Consider the following 11773-nt stretch of genomic DNA (forward strand, 5'->3'; position numbering starts at 1 on the left):
CGCTTTACACACGCGCCAAATTACAGCCGCCATTGCTGACCTTCTCGTGTCTTACCGAGATGCCGAGCAACTGAAACAATACTTGACGATCTTTTACAAAGGCCGATGCTTTAGAAAAGGACACAGCTGAATCTGATTTGGCAATAACCTGGCCTGCTATGGTAATGATGAAGTGAAATAAACGGAATAAGAGGAAACAAAAACTGAAGGTCAGTTATGGCGGTGTCCATGCACAGCTACTGCAAAGCGTCTACACTCCACATCATGCCTCTTGTGGGTAGTTTATTCAAAAGCTGATTTCTTGCATGGCATAAGCAAACGTGCGAGAGTGATAGCACATTACAAAGGGGGTAACTGATGAAAAGCCAGCCTTTGTCAGCATGTGGTACACCGACTGGAGTCTGAACTTCACTTAATTCTAGATATCATTGCTATGCATTTTGCTTGAAAAATTGATGTCATATTTTGCTGGGGAGTCTACCAAAGTTGTAATTAACAGCCTGATTATTCTAGTCTGAAAAAGTTGACAACATTTATATGTTTGTATGCCTTGTGACCTAGCTTGATCAACTTGACTATTTCCTTGACAAGCACATTAAATAGGATGTAGCTAGAGTTGCATGAGGTGTATTTTGTATGAAGCTCCAAATCTCTAGATGAGTGCTATTTAATATATCTGGCTAAGCAAAGAACAGAAAACCAGCTGAAATTATCAAAATAAATACACCTAAAGTACACCCAACACACTAAGAGCACATTGGTGCTCTTGCATTTCAGACGCAGTCTTCGAATGAGGGAGTACACAGTAACAATAAGAACCCTTCACTGTACCTGTCCCATTCAAAGCAGTGATGTAACATGATCTCGGAGTTGTGTGTGACCTGAAGCAAGATAACTAAAGGTCCTCCGAGGACAGGCATTTAACGTAAAATAAGTTAGTTTTATTCACCTATATTATGTACAATTTTTTACTTGGACAGCTGTAACGTAGACTGCAGTTCCTTTAGTGCCAGTTTTCCCCTTGCAATATGCATCTTGATAAAGTCCTGGAAAATGTGAACGAGACGCAACTAAGCATTTAGTGGGAAGGAGTCCCATGGCTAAGTTTGAACACAGATTGTGTCCAGTTTTGCAAGCAGTGTCATGATATTCAAGCTCACCTCGTCTTGTAACCCTTTGTTGTTTTCAATATCGTGCCTGACCCACATGCGAAGTTCTTCCTTCTGGCTTTCATCGGGCACATTGCGAATCGTTCGCAAAGCGTCCCTATACAGCTTCAGCACTTGTTGCCGCAGCATGAACTGAAACATAACGATTATGCTATCACCCCCCGCAGATGAACACACTTCACAAACGTCAGACGGGCTTTTCTTTCGGGTAAATTACCGATCAGAACGCACTTGTTTCAGAGACATCGTCTTCGTGCTGGAGGCCACCATGTTGTTTGTTATCCTCAAGACCAGACCTGACCAGACCATCAGACAACCAGAAAACACCCCAATATGTTTTATAAATGAAACCTTCCAAAATTCCTGCGCCCTACCCCTCTTTTTTTTTTTAATATACACTTGATTTGAATGGGTGGATATATATTTAGAGCTAAACCGGCAGTGCGCTGGTCGCATTTCAACCGGGGGCGGCGCGGCGGTCGTTTTTGGTCGACGGCGCCACTGGGCGGCGCGGCGCCGCCGACGCATATTTATTGGTGGCTGCGTGGGCGGCTGCGTGCAACTCTATGGCTGCGTGTGCCTGCGTTTGGTCGGCGGTGGCGGCGTCCGACCAATATGCGTGGGCAACTTCCCATTGACGCGAAATTCAAGAACCAAAGGGGCCATACCATTAAAGTTAAGACCTCAAGAATAAAACTTAACGCTCTTTCATTTGAAGTTATCTGAATAAAAACATCAACGTTTATATTGCTTAAAGGGGCTGTGCAACGATATTCAATTGGAATGTTTTTCACTTTACACGAGCTTACTGGCACTAGTGGGACTCAAGATACTCGCACGCAACGCCACTGACCAAGAAACTCCTTTGTTGCCGTTGTTTGTTGCGCTGTAATTTCGAGGACAAAACCGAGTGTTTTCATTCAATCTCTCCTTCGAAAAACCTGATGACGTAGCTGGGCGGTAGCAGTACCGCCCAGTGACGATATTTGAATACGGCTCATAGATTGGACCCGAGCATGGCGTGGACACTCGATTTGGGTTCGTGATAATTGATAGCTCGAGAAACTTTCGGGTAGTGTACTGTGTCCAATCGCTGCAATGACGACAACAGCCGAACCATAACAATATCTGGAACTCAGCGCGTGTCCTGTGCCTTGCCAACCCCAGCGCATGGCTATGATCAACATTGGCGGCATAAAATCGGCTCCAGATCACGAGGCCGCTTGTTCTGGCTGCGAGTTGAGAGGGTGAACTCTGCTCGTTTTTCTTTATTTTTTTTCTGCTACTTCGATTGCGTGTGGTGAAAACGAACGGGTATTTCACAGATCATTAACGTCAGGGATTCGTTCTAAGCGGTATTTGCGCAAAATACAAATATCAGTGGATCGCCCCTTTTAAAGGGGGCATGCAAACAAAAAATACATTTTTTGAAACAGCCTGGTTGGGAAAAGGAAGTCATAAAAAAAATTGACAACGAAAAATTAAAAATTTCAGAGCTATATTTACGGCACCATATGAATTTGTAGTTGGCGCCAGCGGCCGCCGCGGAACAGGGGCCGCGATTTTTCACGTGGTACTTGCGCTCTTTCGGAAGCTTCTTATGGTCTCTAAAAGTTTCTTATTGATCTTTCTTTCAAGTGCAACAAAAAACGAAGATTAATAAGTAACTTTTAGACCCCAAAGGAAGCTCCTGAAAAAGCGCAAGCAGGCGTGATAGATCTGTGCGCCGGTCAGATGATGGCGGCGGCGCCGCGGAGCAGACGAACTTGCGCGGCGGCGGCGGCGGTGTGAAGAAACGCGTTGAAACGGCGGCGCACCACGCTCAGCGTGCGTAAAATACACATGCAAAGGAAAAACAAATTTTTTTTTTTTTAAACAGCTCAGATGGAAAAGGGTCATTCCACGTGAAACGTCCCAGACGTTGCACTCGACCACCTCCGATTTCTAAAAAAAAAATTCACGGGCTTCGGCCGCAATGTCCGTAGCCATCAACGAGGTTGGTAGCCATACCCTAAAATAGTTTTGACGAAAAAAAATTGTGATGTCGTGAGCGCGATTTTAAATTTTGAAAACAGCGTGAAACTAGGCATCACTCAATAATTGACGAAAAATCTTTTTTTTTTTTTTATGAAACACCTAACAATATTTTTTTTCTTAAATTTGCACGGCTGTCGACTTACAATGTGGTTGGGTTTGTGCAGTTTTGTTTAATTTATATATATTTTTTTTTAAATACATAATTTTATTAAAAAATAAACATTTTTGTCATTTTATTAAAATATATATATGATTGTTCCCAGGACCTAATATAACTTTCTACTGGCTGCCCTCTAGGTAAATAATCTATAAAAATATTTTAAACCGCTCAATTAAACATCTTGCAGTAAAAAAAAAATCATGAAGTTGCCAAAAAGTGTGTTTTGACGCATAAACAGCCGTTTATTCCACCCTGAGGTGGTCCAAGTAAAAATACAAAATATGGTGGGTTCGGAAGAACGATTGATCGTCTTTTGATCCTGAAAGTTTAATCAGAGTAATTTTTGTTTAAAGCGAGAAAACAATTTTTTAAGTTGAACTCTCGCACCACTACCCGGCGTCGTTTCTTAACGCCTCTTCGCCGCACAGCACGCCTCCTGCGACGATAGCCGAAGCGATTAGGTCCAAAGAAACAACGGAGTTTGCTGCCCGCTTCCCCTCGTCCTTTTTGTGACTGTAAGGGAAGAAACGGCGGGTATCGTGTACTAATCGGAGGTGCCGCCAGTGCGTCGCCATAGCAGGCCCGTTGTGCCCTTTGTACCCAAGGACGGCTCATCACACTCCGAAACGCGATGCCTAATCGACGGGCGGCATCAGCTGACGTGGACTTCTTTATGCCATGCCAAAGGTCCCACGGCGACCTCCGATGCCTAAAATAAAATTAATGGTTCTTCACCATAATGTTTGTGGTGCTTCTCTAAAATATTTTTGACGAGAAACAAATTTCATGGGGTGATGGCGGTGTAACGTTGAAAAACGAAACTAAAATAAATGGTTGATTGACGGGCCGACAGATGGAGCCAGAAGGTTATCTAATCTACGCGCGCGCTCTCTCCCTCTCTCACGAGGGAAAGCGGGACGCGTCTTCCCCAAAAACTTCTGGCCTTGGAAGGATATAAAAAGAGCCGCCCAGGCGTACTCGGGCGGTTGTTCGTTCCTCGCGACAGCCGGAGATTGCGTCTTGACCCAAACCTGACCTCTCCCGGCTGAAGCGTTCGGCGAGCTCTGTCGGCCCACGCTAGAGCAACCTTAAAAGTTACTCCTCGTCTGCTGTCGTTAATTTTGCGCGCGACAAATTGCGAGAGGTACGGGGTACTCGTCGAGATGCAAGACGACTCACGCCGATCCCGAGGACGTCAACGTCGCGATCGCCGAGCACGCCTGCAGAAACAGCAATCCGCCCGGTCAAGCGAAGAAGGAGGCCGCATCGACCCGAACAAGAAATGGCAGGACGAGGATGAGCAAGTAGCTCGGAACATCCATCAAAGGTTCGCGAGGCTCTTCGAACTTGCCAAGCGCTGCTGAAAGGATAGGGAGGAAGGCGACGTTCGCGAGTAACTACTCTCTACGGAGTAGGCTCGTATCCGACAACATGAGCACCGAGGACCAGCAGCCACCGGTGGAGAGGTTCATGCGGCCATACGGTCCACCGCCGCATTTCAAGGGGAGACCGGACGAGGACTTGGAAGATTGGATGCTGCTGTACGAACGCTACGCCACAGCATTGTCATGGACAGAGGCGCAAAAAGCAAACAACCTGGTCTTTGCGCTGGAGGACGAGGCTCGGCACTGGTTCTCCACGGCTCTCCGAGAAGCGACAGCTGAGGCCCCTCTGACAACCTGGGAGCAGTGGCAGCAAGACCTCCGTCGGGACTTCGCCGGAGAGCACGTGAGAGACTGGGCCTTCATGCAACTGCAAGAGCGTCGCGAACAGCTGAACGAGACACCTCAGCACTACGTTTCAAGCATCCTTCAGCTGTGCGCACGGGCAAGCCCGACGATGGCTGACACAGAAAAAGTTCGGTGTCTCCTGCGTGGACTGAGACCGGAAATTATGGAGAGGGTTGCAATCTCCAATCCGCGCACCCCGGCCGACTTCCTGCAACATCTCTAAAGACTCACCCACGTCGGTGCAATGGCACGCCAAGCGCTGTTGACGATGCCAACACACGAACTTCCCGGGTTTGCGGCGCCTTCTCCGTTCTCCTGTCCACGGCCCACAACGCAGGCGAGTACACCCGCGGCGGACGCCGGACTTCGCCCGAACCCCTCTGACGCCTTCCACGTCCAGGGACCAGGGGCACCGCAGATAAGTGAGAACACTACGGCCATCCTCGGCGCCCTTCAAGACAGTGTTCGTGCTCTCACGATGGCCGTAGAGCAACTCGGACGAGCACGCCAGCGCTTCCCGCCGCGTCTCTCAAGAAACCAGAGCGGTAACGTCGTTTGCTTCAGGTGCCACCGCCCTGGCCACATCCAGCGCCAGTGTCCTGAGATCGTACCTCGACCGACTGAGAACAGCAGGGATAATTTCGACCGCGACTCCGCCACTGCCCGACTCAACAGTTTCTCAGCCCAGCAGGGAAACTGAGAAGTAGGGGTCCACAAGCCGCACCCCTAAACCACCAAGGAGGCTCCATTTGTGCAGCATACTCGGCATCACACCTCATCACACTACCGGCGACGATCGACGGCGGAGACGTCGAGGTGATCGTGGACACCGGAGCCACGGCAAACATTGTGTCCGGAAAGTTTGCAGCTCGCCTGAAAAAGGCGACCCAGCCAACCAAGTCGACGCTAAGAAGTGTGAGTGGGGAGCTGTTGAGTAGCTGTGGTGAGATGGTGTTGGAGATCGTGATAGGACCAGTGCACGTCCGCACCGAGTTTGTTGTGCTCGAGGAGTTTCCATACGACATCCTGTGCGGACTTCCGTTTTGTGCGGCCGCACAAATGGTGATAGATTTCCCGGGGAAGAACATCGTACTCCAGGGACATGCACTCCGGCTGAACCTTGAAAGCCCGCTCGTCGCCGCCCCACCGTCTGCACATCGTGCCTACTGCATGGAGACGACCACTATACCAGCCTGCAGCGAGGTCCTGCTGCCGGTTACCATCACCGGCCAAGGAGCGTTTCTCATCGAGCCACTCCCGGAGACGTCCCTGACCCGGCCAAGCGTTGCAAGAACATTAACTGAGGTCAGTGCCAATGTTGGATATGCACGTGTTGCAAACCCGTCTTCGTCACCCATAACGATAACCAGGGGAACTGCGGTGGGGCGCACAACGTCCCTATTCGCCGTACAGCTTGCCACGACCCCTCCACAAAATGCTGACGGCTGTATATCCGAAGTTGATGTGGCGGCTAATTTGGGTTGCGCGGAGAGGAATCGAGTCCACTCACTGTTGAATGAGTACGCACATCTGTTCTCAGAAAAGGGGTGTCTGGGTCGCACTCATCTAGTCGAGCATGAAATTGATACGGAAAACGCGAGACCTGTGCGCCAGAATCCGTACCGAAACTCGACATACGAGCGACAGGTCGTCCGCGAGCAAGTCAGCGACATGCTACAAAGGGACGTGATTCGAGAGTCGACCAGCCCGTGGTCGTCGCCAGTTGTCCTGGTGCGCAAGCGTGACGGGTCCTGGCGATTCTGTGTGGACTACCGGAAAGTAAATGCGGTAACCAAGAGGGATGTGCACCCAATCCCGCGTGTGGATGACATTTTGGACATGCTTCAGGGGTCACGGTTCTTCACGACATTGGACTTGGCGTCCGGGTATTGGCAAATCCCTGTTCGAGAGAAAGACAAGGAGAAAACGGCGTTCACCACGGGGGCTGGCTTGTACGAGTTTAACGTCTTACCGTTCGGTATGTGCAACGCACCCGCAACCTTCCAGCGCATGATTAATAAGGTGCTTGCCAGCCAGCTATGGAAGGTTTGCTTGGCTTACTTGGACGACATAATCGTGTTTTCGCGGACTGTAGACGACCACCTGCAAGACCTCAGGGGCATCTTCGAGGCGCTCAGCAAGGCGGGCCTACGACTTCAGCCCAAGAAATGCAAAGTCGCCGCCAGCAGCGTCCTTTACCTGGGACACGTGATTGACGGCAAAAGCGTACGACCGGACCCGGACAACATCCGTGCCGTGAGTAACTTCCCACGTCCTCGAAACGTCAAAGAAGTCCGCAGCTTCCTGGGAATTTGCAACTACTATCGGCGATTTGTGAAAGACTTTGCCCGAATCTCCCGTCCCTTGAACGACCTTACCAGGTGTGACGTCAAGTGGTCCTGGAATCGAGAGTGCGAAAATGCTTTTGATGAGCTAAAACAGCACCTGACCGGGGAGCCCGTGTTAAGACTCTTTGACCCCTCTCTTCCCATTGAGGTTCACACAGACGCGTGTGGTTATGGAATCGGGGCGGTGTTGGTCCAGAGGGACGGCACGCAGGAATATGCGGTAGGTTATGCCAGTCGCCATCTCAATGCCGCCGAAGCAAATTACAGTACAACAGAGCAAGAGTGCCTCGCGGTCGTCTACGCTACCAGACAGTTCCGTCCGTATCTATTTGGGGTTCCGTTCACGGTGGTGACGGACCAGTCTAGCCTCACCTGGCTAATGACGGTCAAAAACCCAAACGGCCGCCTCATCCGATGGAGCCTGCTCCTACAGGAATTCAACATAGCTCTGAAACACCGACCAGGAAAGAAGAACGGCAACGCCGATGCGCTGTCCCGACTCCCTTACGACCCTGCGCCCCAGGAGGAAGAAGAGCTACCGCTTCTTTTGGTGGAAGGAGGGAACATCGTCCAAAATCAACGCGCCGACCCGTTCCTTGGACCAATCGTTGGACACCTAGAGAGACCACAAGACCCCGTCGTAAGGAAAGTCAAACGGGCTGCACGGGCCTTCAGTCTTGTCAATGGAATCCTCTTCCGCAGAGCCAAGGGGTACGAGGCAGAAAGGATGGCGCTGGCGGTGCCTAGGACACTGCGGCAGGAAATTCTAGTTTCTTGTCATGATGACGTTACGGCAGGCCACCTGGGAATCAAGCGGACGGTAGACAAAATTCGGCAAAGATACTTTTGGCCAAGGATGTTCGCTGATATCACCAGGTACGTGATGTCTTGCCCAGACTGCCAAACGCGGAAAACGCCCCCGTTGAGGCCGGCAGGCCTACTGCAGCCCTTACCTCCAGCACAGAGGCCGTTCCAGCGAGTGGGAATGGATTTCCTGGGTCCCCTTACTTCGTCGCAAGACGGAAACAAATATGTCGTGGTCATAATCGACTATCACACGAAGTGGGTTGAGACAGTGGCCACCCCTGACGCAACTGCTGCCTCCGCTGCCAAGGCCTTCATGCAAGCAGTGGTTCTTCGCCATGGAGCACCGGAGACCGTTTTAACCGACAGGGGTCGCCACTTCGTTTCCGAGATGATGGAGGAACTCTTTCGTCTTCTGGACACCAACCACGCCCGAACCACGGCTTACCATCCCCAAACGAACGGACTCTGCGAGAGATTCAATCGAACCTTGGCTGATATGATCAGCAAATACGTCTCCTCCAGTCATCAGGATTGGGATCAGTTTCTACCGTACGCGACGTTCGCGTATAACTACTCGGTGCATGACACTACCGGTTATTCGCCGTTCTTTCTTCTCTACGGGCATGAGCCCACACTTCCCATCGACGCCATGCTCCATCTGCAGCTTGGACACCTCAAGACTCCGTCGAACGAAGAGGTCATGAGAAAGTGGGAAAGCGCGAAGCAGATCGTCGCGGAGCGTGAGCGACGGGCCCAGAAGAACAACAAAGAGAGGTACGACCAGCACCGACGCACAGCGCGCTTCAGGCCCGGGGACCTTGTGTACATACGTATGCCTACTTCAAAGCGAGGGAGGACGACGAAGTTCCTACATGCCTATCACGGGCCCTTCAGGGTGGTCCGACAGACAGCCGAAAATGATTGGGAGGTTGAGAATCGCAGAGGAAAGCTGGACGTGGTGAATGTGAATCGCATGAAGCCCTTCGTGGTGCGTGACGAGAACAGCGAACGAGTTAGCAGCGACGACTCCACGGAAACAGACACACCCGACGGTCCGACAGGGGACCACCGTGACATTCCCGAGGAATTCCACGATGCTCAAGACACCCTCACCCAGGACCAAGCGTGTGGGGAACCTCGGCGTTCCCAAGTGAGTGACGCCGTAGCGGTGCCAGTGCCGGCATCAGTGCTGGAACCTGTGTCAGTGCCAGTGCTTAGGTCAGCTCGTGAGCTACAGACAGGCTCTAATCAGGAGACGAACGAACGAAACCGCCGAGCTTCCACCCGATTGCAGTGGAGCGACTTTGTGTATTACTAGTTTTTCTCACAGACTTTCATTTTCTGGATCAACTGTTGCAACGGACTGATTTTGTGTGTTACTGATTTTTCTCACAGATAATTTGATGTCTCGTTCACAGTGGACAAACGTTTGTGTAACACTGATTTCTCTTCACGGGTTTTGCTCCGTATGTCTGAGTGAGGGCACTCAGCCCTTTTTGGCGAGGGATATTTGTAACGTTGAAAAACGAAACTAAAATAAATGGTTGATTGACGGGCCGACAGATGGAGCCAGAAGGTTATCTAATCTAGAGTAACTGTATATGCTCCGCTTGCGGAGCAGAGTACCGCGATGGTTCCATTCTGGAGCCAAGCATTGCGGGAAGCCATGGTCGGTTTTTGCAGGGGACGCGAAGGCGCAGACGCGAGGCAGCGTGCTGTGGCGTGCTGCGGCGCGCTACGTAAGGAAAATAGTGCGGCGTGCGGCGACGAGCCGCGCATGCGCCGTCATCGTTCTCCCGTCGTTTCCTGTTTCCCTCTCGATTGCAAAAATCGCACCCGCGGATCCTGCGGGTCGTGTGTGATGTGAAGTCATCAATTCATTGGCGGTAAACGACGCAGCGGCTGACGAAAACGCCGTCCCCTCGCTTTCGGACGAGAGCTCGCCGACTCGCCAAGAAGGCCGGATGCCCCAAATGCGTATCGCGTATCACTCCGCGAGAGCCGCAGACGCGAGCAACGCGATCGTCGTCCGTGTCGTCTGCTTCCCATACCTTGGAAACGGATGTCCTAAAACATCACTCGCGTTATGAAAAACAGGATTGTATTGTACCCAGCTGACGCACATAATCTTCAATGACTTAGGAAGCTTTCGGTTCGTTCAAGTTTAGTCTGGGATCTACATTTTGCGAACTCAAAGCGGAAAATATGTTCCCCCGAAACTCGGCGCTCTGAAAGGCCGCTTTCCCGCACGAAGGTCGGATCCAGTTCTGCCCACGTGACCACTCCTCCGCCAATACGGAGATGGCGGCGAAAGGAAAAGGAACGCGATACTCTGGCTCTGCAACTCTAATCTAATCTACGCGCGCGCTCTCTCCCTCTCTCACGAGGGAAAGCGGGACGCGTCTTCCCCCAAAACTTCTGGCCTTGGAAGGATATAAAAAGAGCCGCCCAGGCGTACTCGGGCGGTAAGTGGCCGAGTGGGCTAACGCGTCTTAGCTCGGAGCGTGGAGCGAAAGCTTGCGCTGGGAACCTCCTGGGTTCGATCCCCGCCGCCCCCGCCCGTTTCGATCTGGATGAGTTTCGTACCGGCACGCGTTCGTGTGATCACTACTGCGTGATGCACGTTAAAAATCCCAGGTTAGCGGTTGTACCGCACTGGCTAAATTTCTCATCTACAGCTAAGAGACCGATTACCCGTTGAGGCGCATCTCCATCAAGGCTGTATAAACATAAAGAGCAAGCCAATTTTTTTACTCGGGCGGTTGTTCGTTCCTCGCGACAGCCGGAGATTGCGTCTTGACCCAAACCTGACCTCTCCCGGCTGAAGCGTTCGGCGAGCTCTGTCGGCCCGCGCTAGAGCAACCTTAAAAGTTACTCCTCGTCTGCTGTCGTTAATTTTGCGCGCGACAGCGGTTTGAACTCGTAAAAGAGGAGTGAAACTAGGAGTCATTTATTAATTGATGAAAATTAAGATATTTTTATAGAACAGTGGACTATTTTTTCCTAAAAACTACATGGTATTTTGATTGTTGTGTAATAAGAATCATGGATATTCGCTTGAAGCAATTAAAAAAAAGTAATATATGAGAATTTCAGTCTTTTTGATAGTTTGTTTACAAACTATCTCGTTGCTGCAGGTGATTAAAAATTCTTATTGACAGCCTTGTAGGTATACTGTACACGAAAAAGGTTTCAGGCCGTACAACTAAATATCTTGCAGGAGAAAAAAAAAACTAAATTTGTGCAAAATTGCGTTTTGCCGTTTAAAGCGCAGTCAATTCTGCCTTGAGGTGGTCGAAAGAAAAATGCGAAACATGGTGACTTTTATAGAAGAGCTTATTGCCTTTTGTTCTTGAAAGTTTAATTAAAATAATTTTGTTCTAAATACGAAAAAAAAAACATTTTGAAATTGAGCTTTTACGTCGCAACCTGGCGTCGTTTCTTGTGCCTCCTCTCAGCACAGCACGGCACCGTCGAGCCCGGCGAAGCGCGCGACGGTGTAACGGTGTGCCCACGCAGGTA

The 11773-nt window shown here is 50.5% G+C and overlaps 1 protein-coding gene across 1 annotated transcript; it reads right to left on the bottom strand.

Annotated features, from left to right (window-relative positions):
- Positions 1 to 923: 923 nt before the first annotated feature.
- On the bottom strand, positions 924 to 1461 carry LOC115315321 (LYR motif-containing protein 2). Its single transcript, XM_040208157.1, has 3 exons — positions 1401 to 1461; positions 1161 to 1301; positions 924 to 1046 (listed from the first exon to the last, which is right to left on the bottom strand). The coding sequence occupies exons 1-3, from the start codon at positions 1437 to 1439 to the stop codon at positions 969 to 971; spliced, it is 258 nt and encodes an 85-aa protein (XP_040064091.1). The 5' UTR covers positions 1440 to 1461; the 3' UTR covers positions 924 to 968.
- Between the last annotated feature and the right edge of the window lie 10312 nt (positions 1462 to 11773).

Source organism: Ixodes scapularis, unplaced genomic scaffold (genome assembly GCF_016920785.2).
Source record: "Ixodes scapularis isolate PalLabHiFi unplaced genomic scaffold, ASM1692078v2 PGA_scaffold2__306_contigs__length_199485367, whole genome shotgun sequence".
Lineage (NCBI taxonomy): Eukaryota > Metazoa > Arthropoda > Arachnida > Ixodida > Ixodidae > Ixodes > Ixodes scapularis.